The sequence below is a fragment of the Tinamus guttatus genome, unplaced genomic scaffold (genome assembly GCF_059628265.1).
Source record: "Tinamus guttatus ecotype Peru unplaced genomic scaffold, ASM5962826v1 Tinamus_guttatus_pri_ptg000323l, whole genome shotgun sequence".
Lineage (NCBI taxonomy): Eukaryota > Metazoa > Chordata > Aves > Tinamiformes > Tinamidae > Tinamus > Tinamus guttatus.
The window spans coordinates 480,970-498,661 of NW_028288857.1; the positions used below are offsets into that span (position 1 = coordinate 480,970).

The 17,692-nt window shown below is 42.7% G+C and overlaps 1 protein-coding gene across 1 annotated transcript; it reads left to right on the forward strand.

Annotated features, from left to right (window-relative positions):
* The first annotated feature begins 240 nt into the window (after window positions 1-240).
* Window positions 241-17,302, forward strand: TSNAXIP1 (translin associated factor X interacting protein 1). The gene is made up of 14 exons (XM_010211003.2): window positions 241-357; window positions 1,384-1,507; window positions 3,551-3,644; window positions 6,500-6,696; window positions 7,539-7,674; window positions 8,473-8,642; window positions 10,091-10,250; window positions 10,543-10,673; window positions 11,975-12,103; window positions 13,626-13,787; window positions 14,701-14,810; window positions 15,401-15,524; window positions 16,213-16,319; window positions 16,992-17,302. Exons 1-14 carry the CDS (start codon window positions 242-244, stop codon window positions 17,221-17,223), a joined length of 1,992 nt encoding a protein of 663 aa, XP_010209305.2. The 5' UTR covers window position 241; the 3' UTR covers window positions 17,224-17,302.
* Window positions 17,303-17,692: the final 390 nt, after the last annotated feature.

Genomic DNA, 17,692 nt, shown 5'->3' on the forward strand with positions numbered 1-17,692 from the left:
TGAATAATATTTCTTCAAAGGACAAAAAAAGCTCAACTGGGTTTTAAGGTATGGACAGTCCTGGCTGAGAGCAGTTTTAGAATATAAAACTTCTCCATGTGTTTCACTGTAAATTTAGAAAATTGCATTAACTCAGCACTGCGACACATCACCTAGGCTATTTCCATGTTGTTTGGATTCTTTGCTGCAAGTCTCTAGAGTTATTAGGACCTAATCCATCTTTAGCTCTTTCCCTTTTTTAATGCTTTTCCAGCTTTCTGATAGAGGCTGTTGGTCCACATGGCCTGCATTTGCATCAGGGCAGTCAGTCCTACAGAATCATAAACCCTGCTATATCTCAAAGGAGAGAAAGCCCAGGTAAGCACAGCCTGTATTAACTGAATTAACAATTAAGTCACCATTGAGACAACCCAACATGAGGGTTCTTACTGGAAGAGATTCTGCTCTGTAATTCTTTTGAAAACCAAAGCAAAATCAAGAAAACCAATAATAAACCCAAGAGTAGAATCTCTTCCAGTGAGAACACTGATATGGGGTTGTCTCACAAAACTTCAGCCTAACAGAAGACATCGTTGCTTCTGACCAGCAATTCTACAGGAGACATCAAATATATGTAATAGTGAGTTATGATTTCTAAAAGATAGTACAATAAGGGTTTTTTTTAATTATTATTATTTTTATTATTTATTGACATGCATTAGGTAGGACCTTTCCAGGGTCCTGAGTGCACTGCCAGCAGACTTTGCAAGCTCTTTTCCTACTCTGGGCTGCCTGTGCTCAAGACCGGTTCTGATACGGCCCAGCTGTGAAAGCTAGGATCAGGCGCTGTGAAGAGCTACGTGAGAGACCCTCCTGGGGCCTCCTCCTCTTCTTCAGGCCCTCAGCCTTGCTCCTTGCCTGAGCAGTATTGCAGCCAGGCCTGTGCCCGCCTTGTGCCTTGCTGAGCCTGGCCTACTCGCTGGCTGCCCCAGAGCGGCCTCACTCCTTCCTCATCACTGCAGACTTGCATGATGATCACTGGAATATGGATAACCCTGGCTACTGTCAGGGACTTGCTTGCTATACTTGTTGTGGTCCTGTGGGATTATACCTCACAGGGACATCACTGCCCCTGCTTGCCTTGCGGTCATCCAGGAGCCCCAGCTTCCCTCTCCTTGGGGCTGGAAAAGCTTGTTCCTGCTGACAGTTAGCTCAGGCAAGGACTGAGGTTGAGTGATGAGGACTGAGCTTAAATGCAACCCCCCAAAAAGGGGGTAGAGGCCCACAGTGGGTAAAAAAAAAAATCCAGTCTGAGGTAATGGGCAGTAGGAAGAGAATCAAGATCTTTGAGCTGATTGATTTTAAGCCCATACTTGTGCCCCTTCTTTTCCTATGTCTCTATAGCAATAAACAGGCTCTACTTACCATTCCAAAGCCAAGATACTTGGAGCAACTGGAATCTTACTTAAGGAAAGAGCTGCAAGCTCTTGACCTGACTACAAAGAATTCGCAGGAACTGAAGTTACAGGTCTGTTACAAAGTTCTGTTGACTTGAAACTACATGCAGAGATGGATTTCTTCCTTTGTTTGATAATCAGAACAAAAAGTAAATAGCAAAAGTAGGCTCCCATAGTATTAAGGTACTATTGGATAAAAAAGTGGTTTTGCACATGGCTTTAGAGAACTTGCACAGAAAATAAGCTATTTATGTTTGGGTTGTTTTCACTGCGCATCTTCTATAGCCATTTCCATTTTCAAATAATCAAAGCCAAAGTTTTTAAAAAGACATGGTAACGTAAAGTAGATTTGAAACAGAATTAACTCACTAACCTACTGAGGATTCCTACCTAAGCCCATAAAGCAGCAAATGTGTTGGTTCCTAGATTTTGGTTGCAAAATCTCCCTTGTTTCTGAAGTTAGGTTTCTGAATGTCAGCAGAAGGCGCTTTCTAATCTAGCTCTTGTCTAAGTCTAGTCAGGATTCCATTTCCTCTGAATGAGTTAATTCAAAACTCTCATTGCCAGAGGAATCCTGTAGTGATGATGATGAAAGATGGTGGATGGAGAGAACAGAGGGAAAAAACAGAGTGACTGATAGAGGCTTCATAAATGTTTTTGTGCTTTAAAATATTCTTAATTTACGTGATTTGTTTAATTGTCTTTAATAGTTAGTTACATTCAGATTACTGAGAACACTGTTACTGCTAATGAAGCCTTTGCAAGGCTCAGACAAAACATGGCAGTTTGGCTGTCCTCCCTGAACAAGTTTTACCCTACTGAGGATAGACTAAAGGAATCATGAAACAGTTGAGTTTGGAAGAGACTTTCAGAGATCATCTAATCCCACCCCTCTGATCAAGCAAGGCCACTTAGAGCACAGTGCCTAGGACCTGGCCAGATGGCTTTTGAATATCTCCAAGGATGGACATAAACTGTTCCAGTGCTCTGTCACCATCACAATAAAAGTTTTTTTTTTTCCTCAGATTGAGATGAACTTCCTATTTTTCAGCTTGTGCCTATTACCTCTTTACCTATCACTGGACACCACTGAAAAGAGTCTGGCCTCATCCTCTTCACATCCTTCTTTCAGATATTTGCACACACTGATAAGATACCCCTCAGTGTTCTCTTTTGTTCCTGGCTAAACAGGTCCAACTATCTCAGCCTTTTCTTACATGAGAGAGGCTCTAGTCACTTAATCATCTTAGTAGCTCTCCACTGGACTCACTCCAGTAGTTCCAAGTCTCTCTCATAGTGGAGAGCCCAGAACTGGACGCAGTGCTCCAGGTATGGCCTCACCAGCGGTGAATAAAGGGAAAGGATCACCTCCTTCAGCCTGCTGATAATACTATTGCTAATGCAGGCCAGGATACCACTGGCCTTTTTTTGCTTCAAGGGCACATTGTTGGCTCATGGTCAACATTTCGTTCATCAGGGCCCCCGGTACTTCTCTGCAGAGCTGCTTTCCAGCTGGTCATGCCCTAGCCCATCCTGGTACACACAGACTGAAAGATTATCTCTGCCCTGCAGAGCTTGTCATTTAACTAGACAAAATGCTCAACAGAAGCAATGTGATCCCTTTGTACATCTTTAAAATCATCCCTCTTGCAACTTGAGCTCTTGTCAACTCCATTTGAACATTAACATTTTTCTCTTTGGAGCTGTGCCCTGACAGACTCAAGTAAAGCTTTTCTTAGGCACCACAGCATAATGGAGAACGATCAAGAAGATTAGAGTGGGCGAATCTACTCAAAATTTGACATATTTGAGATCTTGGACAACAGATGGAGAGACATAAATATGTTATAACATTATTTATCATTAATGTCATTAGATAACATTTGTGTTGGACAAAACAGTTATCCCTAATTTCTGAAAAATATGTCACCATTTGTGGAGTCTCCTTCTTTGGAGATCTTCCAAAGCCACCTGGATGCCACCCTGTGCCCTGTGCTCTAGGTGTCCCTGCTTGAGCAGGGGGGTTGGATTAGATGATCTCTGGAGGTCCCTTCCAACCTCAACCATTCTGTGAATCTGTGTTTTTTTTTCAAGCTTTCTCTTTATTTTCTTAGCCCTACAGAGAGATCTTTGAATTCTTCATAGACAACTTCAAGACCTACAAGCCCTTGCTGTCAGCTATAAAGAATGAATATGAAGTTACTTTGGGTAAGCTGATCCATGGGGAAGGAAAAAAAAAAAAACTGTGATAGAAAAGTGCTCTTACGCAGCTGATCAGTTTTTGATTAGTTTTACTGGACATATACAAGATGAACAGTCTAAATAAATACAGTATGCAAGCTGAGTAAACTCAGCTTTGTTCTAGATGCCCTTTAGTATGAACTCATAGTTCTGATCCACTAGCTCTATTTCCCTCCTAGCTGAACTGAAGTCTTTTTTTCATCTTCAACACATACACAGTTCAGGCAAGAGCAGCATCTCAAGGTTGGCTTGGGACAATCAAAATTATAATGGTGTGTATCATACTAGTGTGTTTGGATGCACTTGCATTAGTAACTTTAAGCTTGAATTACTCCTGAAGCAAGGCAGGGCAGAACTGAGCTGGTGGTTCCCAAGCCATTCTTACTGTGTTTTAAACTTTGCTTGGTATCTAGATGCCACAGTGATACCAATACTTTGTAAACAATCATAGGTGGATAGAAATAGGCTGTAACCAGCACTTCATTTCACATTAGGCTCCGTGCAGCTGCCAAATGTCAATAGATTTCTATTGGGACAGTGTCTTGTTTATCCCAGATCAGATTCCCTGAACTAGCTAGTCATAATCCCTCATCATGGACAAAAATCTTTCTTTGAACATACTTCTTCCCAGGTCAATGAGTCAATTTTAATTATTACATAAAAACTTTTTTTTTAATCAGTTTCCTTTTAGAACTCTATTGTAGATATTTTTTCAAGTTTCAGAGTGACTATTGGTTTCAATGCTATGGCCTGGTCTATACTGTACTGCTTTCTAAAACGCCTTGTATTTACCTTGTGCAAATACTGACTCCTCCATATTGCTTGGATGTGACCAACTGGTCATTATCTTTTCTAGTTTAAGTGATTTAACAGCTAGTTCTCGCTCTTTTTTTTTTTAATGTTGCAGTCCTATATCCTGTCCTAACTTAACCTTGGTGCTTACCTTAAGGTGCTTACTACTGCACCTGCTGCCAGAGGGAGTTCTCCCCCTAAATTTGCTGGCATAGCTTCATGTTTCCAAATAGTTCAGAACAATCTGGTTTAGAAGAACTATTAAAAGCTGAACTAAAATGTCCTTGCCTAGGCTACTTATTTAGCTGCACTCGATCATGATGGCAGAAGGGAGTGTGGGAGACGCTAGTGTGTGAGAACTGCTGAGCGCGTCAACCGGAGAAGGCAGCGCCCTGCGACAGGAGCAGTGATGGGCACTGGCACCACAGGCACTGGCTGCTTACAACTGTCTGTCTCCTGTCAGAACTGGCCATAGGGCTGCATGCACAACCCTTTTGGGTAGCAAGCTGGTGCTTGGTCAGCACTGGGGCCTTATGGCATTGTTCTGAAGTAAATTCATGTGAAGGTCAGCGTATTGTACGGAATTTGGAAAATAGCACTGAGGAAAAGAAAGCCATGCAGTCCCTACTGCTGTTATGTTAATCTGACATACAAGTTGCTGGGAGCTCCTTTAAGACAAAGCTTAGGATAGGTGTTCATTTCAGGGTGATGTTATCCATAACTGAATACATTTCTCGAATAAAATACTCAGGTTGCTATGTCCTGTGTTACTATGTGGGGCTTCATGCTCTCCTTTGTGGCACTAATACTTCTGGGTACATCCAGCAATTCTGTATATGCAATGAGCTGCACCACAGCCTGAATTCTTTCCAAGTGGGAGAATGGTGGCTTTTCATGGTCTGGAATGGTTTGTGAGAGGTCATCAGAGAGCTAGTGTTCTCAAATGGCACTGGCCAGTGTCCACACTACAAAGTAATAGCTTTGGCAGTCAACTAGCTGTGCTTAGTCTGTAACTTCTCACACTAGACAGCTGCAATTACAAACAATAGTACACTTAGAGATTTGCTCGTGGTCAGGATTCAGTTGTGGAAACACTTAAATTACACCTCAAAACGAATTTGCTGGAGTTTTAACAGGTGTTTTAGGTCTTCGCTGAGCAACAAACAGCAGAGTTGATAATGCTTTGCCATCCCTGGGGGAGCTGTCCCAGTGCAAGCATCACAGTGAAAGGGTTTTGTAAAACCTTTGGCACAGTTACAATGTAGGAAGGAAATTCACACCCAACTCTAAGGAGAACAGTAGTTCCTGTTCTTATATCAGTGGATGAGTTTAAAGTTCTGAAGTGCAAAATCTATTGCATAATGCTTGTACATAAATACTAATATCAAGTTTTATTGAGAAGAAAAAGCTGTAAATCAGATTCTCCAGCATCCACCAGCATTTCTGTTCAGAAGACAGAGTAGATGCATGATTCAGCAATCAAAAGTCTTGATGTAGCCTTTTTTGAATCACACCATTTCCTCTCTGTTTACATTCCTGGTGGAATTCTGTCTAGTCATATAAATAAGCTTCCACACGAAGGAAATAGTACCTGATGAAATTCTACTATGAAACCATAGCTAGGATTCTGGACTCAAGTCAAGGACAGTCTTCTCTGATAACTATCTTTAAGAAAAACTTTAAGCCAAAGGGGAAATAGCTGAGTGAAAAGCACAAATTACAGCAGAGGAAGCCCAAAAGAATGCTCAAGTTCTATATGAAATGCAGGAAGAACATGAATAGCATGAGCTAAAATCAAGGATTATACAATAATCCTTCATGCACACTTGTACATGAGGCTGGATAAACAACAGACTATAATCCCTAGAGATACATCTCCCAGTCCTCAGGCAGTCACCAGGATAAGTAGTTAAAGTTCCGTGTTCATTCCTTCCAAACAACACTGGTTTAGGGTTGAATATCCAACAGCTCTGCTGAATAAAATCCAGGCTTGATCATTCATTTTGAAAACCTACCTCTGCTTTCTTTAGCTCATCAGAAGGAGAGGATCCGTGCCTTAGAGCCACTGGAGGCTACAGTCACAACTGTGTCTGAGGAGTACACACAGCAGATACTGGCACTGCAAGAAAATGAGAGGGATGAAATAAGTATGTTAAAGCAAGAAAAACAACATTTGTTAAAGTTCATTGAAAACATGAAGGAAGAGAAGAGTTCTCTTGAGATTCAGGTAAATTGGACTATGATGAGTCATATGTTTCCTCATCCCACAGCTGATCCCACAATTCTCAGTCTTTCATCCTCTGGTGCCAGGAGAAATTTTGGAACAGGAGCTAAAGGGAGCTAAAGGAAGTTGGGAAAAAGAATTGTGCTAAATGTAGTATTCCATTTTTGAGGCAGCATTCAAGTATTCTGTCTCATAGTTAGATAATCAAATTTTCCTTGAAATGATCCATCCAAGCTGCTGACTTGTTTGTTGGTGGCAGTATGATGGTTTAAAGACATAGGCATAACAGCATTGCTCCAGACAGCTTGTATCCTTATCAGACAAACACATTTTTTTCTCTTCCAGAAAGAACTAAAAAGAATTCTCTGAGGTAACAGTTGTCTTTTGAGCAATAAGGAAAAGTAAGGAAAAGTGTGTCTTCATTTATTCCCTGTATAGCAGATGAAGCAGGCATCAGCAACAACAGGATGTGATCATGTAATGAAAAGTAGAGCATGGGAATGAACTAAGGTTTTACTCAAAATCCCAGTTTTTAGAGTCACAGGTTTCTCTTTGTTTTACCTTACCACTGGGTAATTTAAAATAAAATTTAAATTTAAAGCTGCAAGAATTATTGAATATACCATCCTGTGTTGCTATCCAAGACAATTCTGTCACCAGTTCCAGTGGAATAGTTGTGAGAGAAGCAGCTTTTCATCCGTCCACTCTCCTGCTCCAGCACTTTCCACTTTGTTTCCCTTATACCATTCTCCACTATTCAGCTTCTGCTCTGGTTTCAACAAGCTCATCCAAGAGTTCCCATTGGTGCTGTGCTCCTGACCAATTCAAGCCTCTGTTTCCTGCAGGTGGAGCGTTTGAAAAAGAGCTTGGCCGAGGAATACCTTCGCTATCTCAACGAGCACCATGCCCGCAAACTGCTCCTAGCAGACATGAATGAAATGCACAATGAACAGCTGGGCCTGACTCTTCACCAAGTCCAAGGTAGAGAAAGCGGATCTGTGAGGGAACCCATCCTGCTCAAAGATCCTATGTGTGCAGCATCGCAGGAAAGAAAAAAAAAAAAAGAAAGAAAAAAAGAAATATCTGAAATATCTTCAGAGATGTTTTCTTAGAAGAAATCAGGGAAATTTGGACAAAAAGTGCCTAAATATTTTCTAAAGGCAGGAATATACTTATATTAGTATATATACTAGTATATATACTAATACGCTAATAGTCTGGTCTGATTCCATAAGTCATTGCTTTTATTCTTTATATACTCCTACTTAGCACAATAGCTAAGTTGAAGGCATGAATTGCCTAATGCAAAGGGATCTTATGTTTTTTTTTAACTCCAGCACCAGTTGTTTGCACCTGAGAGCCTTATCCAGTCATAGCCAGTAGTTTTGTGGATATTTTGTGCCAAGGCTGGACAATCTGATGAGATTCAGGTGTCAGAAATAGCTGCATTTGAAGAATTTATTGGCATTTGTGGCATGTGGGTTACTCATCATGGTGTGGAGACTTTCAGTAAACCAACTCTCCTGAGTCAAGCTCCCACCAGGCTTCTGCTCTGCACTTACTGGCTGTAGCCTTTTCATTCCCATAAGGACTCACCCCTCTTTTGGGACTTGGAAGATATATGTGTACTTGGGAGAGGAGGAAATGGATATGAATGTGCCATTGCAATATAATTCAAGACTTTGTAGGTAATATGATCTGAGAGCTTAATACATCAGTTAGAAAAATACATTTGTAAGTTTACTGTCACGGCATTTCATCAATGGCTATTGTTTAAAGATGTCAAGAGTGAAGATGTGGTGAAGTTAACTTTGGCATTAAAGATAGCTCGGCAGGACCTCACAAAAGCCCAAGTGGAACTAAACAGAATGATAGCAGACTATGGAGATGTTGTGCCCAGGAGAGATTTTGAATCACTGGAGAAAAAATATTCTGTTTTACTTCAGGAGGTGAGCATATGCTCCTAATTTTAATGCTATACCACATAAATGCAAACATAATGTTATGCTTCAGTATGCAGGTTGCGATAAGGACTCAGTAAACCCAGAACTCTCATAGTGGCATTTTTTTGTTCCTCTTTACATGAAAGAAACGAAATGCTAGTGTGCAGAGTCTTCTAAACTCCCAAAGCTTCCTTATTTTTAGAATCACAGACAAGCTGACAGACAGCCTCAAAAATAGCATACTGTCATAAATACTTACCACCAGTTTTAATTGAACTAGCACCATACAAGCCCACAAACTACCAACAATCCACAAATTACAGCTTGGGAATTATTGTTCTAAGTCATCATGTATGTAACTTGGTGAACTAGGTGCATCTAACATACATCACACTGTTTGCTCCAAACCATGGCTGAAAACAGTACTGAGTAGGGCTGCTAATGTATATCTCCCTATATATATATGTGTGTGTGTGTGTGTAGATATGTTTAATTTTGCCTTTTTCTAGTAATATTTCAGGTTCCAGCAACTTCAGGTTCATGTACTTAGCACAGGCTTAGAGGGATGAGTAACGTGTTTTCCCGCTGTGATAAAGCTCGACTAGGTTCCCCATGTAATATCTGTTTGCTGTCTTTTCAGAATAAACATTCAATGCCTAGCTTATGCTGGAGATGCCCAGGAACAATGGCATGTCACATGCAGGACAGCAAAGGGATGTCACACATCAGCAGCTAGGATGGGGTCTGATTCCAACCTGCCCAGCAGTGGCAGAGCAGCAGCAGTCACAGGACCTTGTATCTAGAAGGGTGCTGAGAAAGAGAACACATTGAATCCCATCACGTAGTGCACCATCATGATGGGTGCCAATCTTCAGTGCAGCAAAAATTGCCGTGTGTCTTTGTGCTTCAGAAAGATTATAGTGGTTTGTTTAACACACATTTGGGTTGGGGCAGCTCTGGTCTAGCCCTGACCATTAGCACTACGTGCTCCAGGGTGAAAGTCCCTACATTGTGGCATATAGATACAAGCAGGGTTCACATTTCCAAGGTTAGAGCTGTGTTTATCATGATATACCTGTGTGCTGGTAGCAAAAACAAATCATATAAAAAAGAAACACTTTCTAAGGAAAGAACAATTGCTCTGAAGGGGATGAATATAAAAATTCCTAGAAGCCTGTGTTTCTCCTACTTCCTAATGGATTAAAATCTGATTTTTTTTTATACAGAAAGATATAGAAGTGTCATTGACATGTCTTATCAAAAGTTTTTGTAAATGGCAACAGTAAAATTTAATAAATAATTTATTTTTTCTTCCCATGTAAAGCCAATTAGCCAGGGACAGCTCTCCATAAGTCCTTGGACTATCCTGACTGCTCACCTGAGCTGTCTGACAGCAGAAAAATTGTGTGTTACTATAATGAGTTTCTTATCATCCTGCTTTCTCTATGTTTTAGATGAAGAACCAGCATAAAGATTTTGATCAGCTCCATAAAGAATATGACATGCTGCTAGAAATCCACAGGGAGACTGCAGAAGAACGGGACAAAGCCTTCCTTGAACTCCAGGAAGTTCGGCGCAGTTGCACGCCCCGGCCAAACTGGGCAAAGTGTTCAGGTGCTACCTTTTGTTAATAGTGATTTGCTTGGAACACCTCATCTTTAAACACTCTACTATTTTATATTTCTTACTTGGAATATCCCATTTCCTCTCAGGCTTTTCAGGAAGAAGTGGCCAGTGAGACAGAGGAGCTTTCAGGGTATACCATTTGGCCTTGTACATCTTAGGAGATGAACTACGTGCCTAGACACCTGCATTTGTTGTAGAACTCCCAAAGAATTCACACAAAACCACTATGTGTGGGCATGTTCTCTTTTTCTAGTAGCTCAGTGTCTTTCTGCTGTTGCAGAAGTGATTCCTGGTGGAACTGACCGGTGGAGCTCTCTGGCTGAGGGGAAAACGAGTGATCAGCTTGTGGATGTACTTCTGGAAGAAATAGGAACAGGAGTACTGAAAGAGAGAGATGTCTTCTTTGGATATGTATGTGCAAGATTATTTTGCTTATTTGCATTAAGATTAATTGGTAATAAATGCCTATTAACAGGGTGCTTGGTGGCTAGACTTGGTATCTTCAGTGTTCACCTTCCCATGAAAGCTTTAAGCTAGAGAAACACAAGTGCTATAGAAGAGCAGAAACTGAGAATGACCACACCTGAAGGTACAGCTGAGGCAGCTTCACTTCAGAGTGATATTACATGAGTCATCAAACATGCAAGTGATACTAGCAAGCTAGAGTTCCTTACTAAAGCTTCACAATAGGGCAAAGTCATTTTAACTCCTTGCTGCTGCTGAAAGATCTTCTCCTGCCATGTTTTTCTCTGTTGTACGTCATTCTGGCTCTGCTGCCAGGGAAGTAGACTCTACTTGCTGTCCCAGCAGAACAGTATTCATTTTCGTCCTGTGTTAGTTTTTTTCGTTTAGTAAATGAACCTGCTTAGGTAAGTAGGGCAAGAGTACACAGTACTCTTGGGAATGACACCTTTAGTGGTGGCATGAGGAAGTTAATTCAGCTCACACTGCCCCATAGCATTCCACCTCAGCATGCAGGAGGATCAGGAAATGATACAGAAACCAAAAAAAAAAAAAATGTTTCAAGGTTTCTTGACAGTGTACCAAACATAAATGAATCCATTTTTTTTTCTCATAGATAAAGTAGCATTTCCTTGCTCCTTCCAACCTCTCTTCTTCAGTCTTTTCTGAAGATTAAACTGTTTGTTCAGCTATTCCTGGAAGATCTTCAGAAGAACTATCTTTGTTCTTCTATTTTTTTGCTGTAGAGCCCCATCCACAGTCTCATTTTTTTTTTTTTTCTGAGGACTAGGTCTATCAGCTCACTGCCACCCACTTCCCCTCTGCAGATAGAGTTCCAGCCCTCCCTCACAACTCCTCCAGTGCTCTTCTATCTATTAACTCACTGGGGCAAAAAAAGAAAACACTTCTCTTCCGAATTGACTGCAGATATATTACCCAAGTGACCAAACATGCTAACTGCTGCCTGGACACAGTAGGATGCAACCAAATTGTCACTAATGACAGAAGGTTTGAGTAGTGTTACTGTGGGGAAAGGGTAATGTGATAAAGTGGCCTGCAATTTAAGCAGGTCCAATGTGGAGCAGATGAGACACACTGCAGAGATGTGCTGTCTGTCTGGTGGTGCTGGGAATAAAACACACAAAGACCTTTTCTATGGCATTAGAGGGTAAGAACATGTCTTTGGTATTGCATGGCTACAGCTGAGCTGAGTGCCTTATCTGTATCTCTGCTTCATGTTCGTTGCTTAGGGCAAAGGTGACGACATCCCTGTGTACCTGAGGTATGAAGGTGAAGTCAAGAATAAAAAGCTGAGTAAGAGAGATGTGGTGGCTATCCTAAAAGATGTCTGGAGAGAGAAGATTGCACTAGAACAGCAGGTTCGTCCTATTTTTCTGCAAGCAGCTTTTGCTATGCCAGCACAGATGGGATAGTTTGGGCAAATGGTGTCTCACCCGTATCCCACTAGTGTTTCACCTGGATTCAACCACAGAAAACAGTATAAGAACAAGTGGCCTGAGCTGGCAGTAACATTGTGCCTGTTACAGCTCCCCAGGGAATTGATCTGGGAATTACAACATCCCCATGTGGATAGTGAGGGTAGCTCCATCCCAGTTCTAATGGATTTTTTCTCTAGTTTCTGCTCCAGGGGTAGCAGAGTCTTTTTGAGTAGCTGCTGCCAGACACAACTGCAACTTGCGAGGCATTCAAGATACCCGTGTGAATGCTGGTTCCTTTAATGCACATGGCTGTAAGCTGCAGTGATCTAAGCTGTAGAAAGAGCAGTGGAACTGCCCTTGAAGCTCCACAAGTCAGGGAGCCCAAGGGAGGAAGCAGCACAGCCACCCTGAGCTAAATCAGCTGGGCTCATGAGTCTAATTCCTTAGCTATAAATGCCTGCTGCTATTCTGGGTTGTGATGGTGCTCTGTTGACCAGGACCACTGTGACTATGCAGCTCTCACCTCTTAAGTAAAAGCAAACTTGTTGATCTCTGTAGGCCCAAGAATGTCCAGAGTTTCTTGCTGGGTTGATTTTAACTCAGGTAAGTTTCCCAGATAGTGTTTATGACAATGCAAAAGAGGAAAAGGTGACATACAGGACAAATGAGTGGCCAGGGACAGAAAAAAAAACACTTAGATTAATAGAGGAAATAGTGTAAAAGTACTGGGCCTTGAACAGGAGTTCCCCTTCTTTGTCCAGGGTGGGTAGGGAGTGAGAATGGGAGGCTGAAGAGGTGAGATGTGTATTCTCTGCCAAGGCAGACATTATGGGTGGCCCCCCTGAAGGACTCAGCAAAGAACAAAAATGGTCATTTGACTTTTCCCATGTTGGAGACAAGTATATAATCTCCCCAGACTTTTGACAAGTCTATTTACTGTGCTGCAGTCATATGAGAGCGATCTTCAGAGAGGCAGTATTATGTTACAGATTTCTTCTCTTGAGATAGCAGCCTAAATGCATCTCTGAGATGACCCATAAACACCTCAGTGTTTTCTATGGCAGCTGTCTTTAACTTTTAGCTCAGTTTCCTGTGGAAATAAGGTTGATGCACTCACTGTTCAGCTCTGATTTTCACCAATATCTGCTTCTGACCATATTCCGAACCCATAAGATCAAATCAGCTAAATCTGACAGGCAGGTAGGACTCACAGGTATCAAATTCCTATAAATTTAACAAAAATAAGGGAGAGGAGAGCAACTTTGTCAGTAGTCTGAGCAACAGAAGAGCTCCAGCATGGACTTACCTGGTTTTAGATTGCAGACAACAAATATGCAAACAGCACCAGCATTGGGTTAGCAGAGATCCCAGCAAAACAAACAGCTATAGTATAATGTTTGAAAAGAGCTGTAACCACTGGCAGATCTGCTGCTTATTGGAGTTACTGACTTGTTGTCCACAGATGGGGAAGCGATCCAGTCTGCCTGAGTTCTTCCTCTGCTACCTCCAGAAGAAGTATGGAGATGCTGCTGCCATGGAGTGGTCTTACACCATCTATGAGAACATGCGAATCTATCAATCAAACCATGTCATGAGTTCATTCTACAACATCCTCACTGGGAAGGTAGGCAACCCTCCACCCCCAAACCAACGGCACGGTTCTGCCGAGACATCGCTCTGGTGACAGACCGCAGGCAGGGGGAGTGTCCTCTGCAAAGCAGCTCCGTCTCCCATTCCCACACGCCGGAATCTGCACGTGCCCGTGAGAACAGAAGTACCCACAGACATGTACTAGTGATGAGAATCATGTGCATGCAAAGCATGGTGGAGTTATTGCTTATTCCAGCAGAGCTCCTAGGAGACCCCATTTCTTTGAGATGCTTTTATCACATCATATCTGTCCCTGCGAGTGAAAGGTTTGTGTTTGCAATGCTTATATATATATACACCAGTTTTTCTCAATAGTCTTTCCTCGAACCACTTATGTTTTTGGTCTGTGTGAATATCAGGACACTGTCTCTGAAATGCAGCACTGTGCAGATCCTGGCAGTCTCACGCTGGAGAGCTCTAGCTTGAAATACTGCTCCATGGAGCCCTGGGTTTTCATCTGGTGCTGCGACTGCTTCTCCCATCATGTGAAAACCTTATAGTGGCCCTACTTACACCTTGCTTGAAAGTGAAAGAGTGGCAGGGACACAATGGAGCCATCAGAGGGGCTACCACCATTCTGGGGATCCAGAGTGCCATCTAAGGATTTAAAAGCTGCCCTGAGAGAGGTTTAAGAGCTCATGCATGGGGAAAGCCTGGGGCACATGACCTGCTTTGGAGCAACTTTTCAACAAGAATCTATTGCCAACAACTGCCGTGCAAGTCCCTCTGTGGCTTGCTTCATTATTTGCAAATAATTACAATGGCCGAGGCAAAAGTTGATGCGAAAAGGAGCAGAGTCCTTTTGCATTTTTGCTGCCCTCCAGTGGGTAGAGTGAGGGATAACAGATGGGGTGTTTACTGACCTGTGAACCTTTCCTGTTCCACAGGTAGGCGAAGAACAGTACCATGGCCAGAATCAGCTGATTTCCAATCTGCAAAAGGAGCTGGCAGCCTGCGATAGCTCGAGCACTGGGTCCCTGACCAGCGAGCAATTCAGGCAAGAGGCCAAATGTTGTCCACTGAGCTCTGCCTGTTGTGACATTCGTTGGATATTTCGTTATGCTGAGTCACCTCTCTCATTGTTAAATTCCTGTGAGGACAGCCCTACCTAGCTGGTTCTCTAACTGAGGAGATGTGGAATCTTCATGCAGTGCTCCCACGAGCTCCTGATAGGATATAAAGAAATTCTGTGAATTCTGCTACAGATGCAGGATTTGTCAATCCTCTCCCAGTTAATTAGTTGTGCTTTCATTTGCTATACTCAGTAGTAAACAAAGATGGCATTTTAGGGGCCAGAAGAGTGGTGCAGAAGAGATGCAGCCATTTCCAGCCCTTCAGCTGGGAATGCATCACGGGCACAGACATGATAGTCGATTGGTCTAGGCTGACAGGTAACCAGTACTTACAGTTGCACTGAAACTTCTCCCAAATGCTCCAGAGGATGCCTGGAGCCTGAGCCCTGGGGAAAACTCCTTCCCCATTTCCGTACTTGGTGTGTGACATGTGTGACTCGAATAGCTGCAACACTGCCAGCCATCCTAGCATGCATTACCTGTGCGCTCTGTAACAACATATGTCTCCAAACAGCATGGCTCTGAGGGAAGCTTTTCCCCTGAAAAGGAATGATTCCATCCAAGACCTAGTTGATGCAGGCAGATACAAGCTGGACAGTGCTGAAGACCTCATCAACTACAGAGCCTTATTCAGTGAAGTAAGCTGCTATTTCTTAAATTTCCCTGTTAACAGAGACGGTAAGCAAGTAGATTCTAAGCTTATCGGATTTTTCTAAGTTCTTCTATATTCCTCCTTATTTGCAATTTACACTCAGAAAAAAAAATCACAGGCATCTCTCCAAAGGCAAAAAAATGTATAAACTATTGATATATTTGCATTTTATTTTTTCTTCTGTATTTCAGCACCTTGATTCCAAATTTGGACTCAAAGTTAAATAAATATCTACCCTGCCCTGGCATTATCACTAAAGTGAATGATTTAGAAGGCTAGGGAAGCATGGCTGCTGTACGAGTGACCAGGCAGCACTGGCAACTGACAGCTGGGGTGGTTTGCCCTCTTTCTCCTCTGTGGACATGGGAGGTGACGCTTTCCGCGGCTCTAGGACAGGCAATGTTTGGAAAGATTCTGATGACGTGAGCTGTGAGCTGCATTGAGGGCTGTGGCTAAAGCAGCAATGTGCTTTATTGCACAGAATTCTTCCCACATTAATGGGAATTTTTTCCCAGGGGAAGGCAGAGAGGATGTCCCCCACCTCCAGCCCAAGGCACCCAAAGGACTCCATTTCTAGGATAGCTGAGTTATTTGAATATACATTGGGGAATGGCTCCTATCCCTATTAGATGGAACATGAGAGTCAGTGCTAATGTGCATGTATTCACTTTCAGGATGAGGAGGGAAATGCTGAACCTTTTGTTGAAATACTTAGAAACCAGTATGTGAACGAGAAGCAGGAGTATCTGAGAGAGCTGAGGAGCCAGCTGGGAGATGTGATGTAAGTATGAAGGCGAAACACTGAGCCCCATTACACAAGAGCTGTCACTCTCCACCAGCATGTGCAAGCAGCAGCATCATACTAGACCTTCTGTTCAGGCAAAATAATTTTCCTGAGTCAAGTTTTCCTATGTTTTAGCAGCTAAATGGCATTCCCAGTGACCACTGGAAAAACAGACTGGGGAGAGCAAGGAGGAGCTAGGGAGAGCTAAAGAGCATTTCCTGAGGAATGGGAATGGCAGTACAAGACCAGGCCTGAGGAGCCAAAACTGGAAAGGGGGTGCAGGATGGTGACTAGGACTTGCTGAGGAAGCCAAGATCAGGATGAGAAAACGGGCGAGCAGAGGGTGAACAGGCTCACTGAGCCGAGCTGGAGAGGAGGAGCCCAAGGCAAAGGAGAGTCAGGACAGGGAGAACCTGTAAGGGTCATGGCAGGCTGCAAACAGAAAAGCTTGGCTCTAGTAACAGTCCCCCCCGGGATCGGATGTCTCACGTCACAACATTCTTTGACTCTTCAAAACCATCCATAAAATTCTCCCGATTCTCAGAGACTATGTCCTGCCCGCCCCCACCGTCACTCTGCATTAACAGTGAATAATTTCACTGTTGGACAGACGTATAAATATTCCTTTCATATAACATAGCAAAGCAGTGACTGAGTTGTTTTTAACAGAGAGGTGAACGCTGATGATCTGAAGACAGCCTTCTGCGCAATCGATCCTGATATCGACGATCAGACGTTAGATATCTACATTGGCTTGGCTTATCAGGTCGGAAAAGAACAGACAGATCAAGATGTCCTGCCTGTGGAAACAGCACTTGAGAGACTGATGGCTGGAGATGTAAGACGAGTAGGACCCTCACCCAAAGAGGAAAGCAAGACAGAATGTGAAGAAGGCGACTAGGCAGACTCCTAGTGCTGTGAATAAGAGACCGTTTGAACAAAGCTATGAGTCAGAGCTGCTGCACTAAATACCTCTTTCCATGTACACACAGACCTAGTAACACATACAGACCCCTACTAACAGCTGAGAGAATAAGCTGGTTTGAGCTATCAGAAGCACTTTGAGCTCAAGCAGCAAAGTGTTCAGTGCAATTTTGTGACCCATATAGAGCCATTTTCGCTCAACAGGACCTGCACATGTCAGACTTACTGCTCCCTAAACAAGGATTAGCATCCTCACAGCACCAGGGTACCTCAGGAAATGGGCATTCTGCTTGGTAGTAAAATGACTATGTTCCAACTCATTACTTGAACCTGAGGGTCACCACCAAACTTCAGGCTGCAATGTGCTTGCTTTAGCCTGTTTGTGAAGTAGGCCTTATTGGCTCAGAGAAGAAAGGCAGGACTTCACAAGATATTTTTGCAAAATA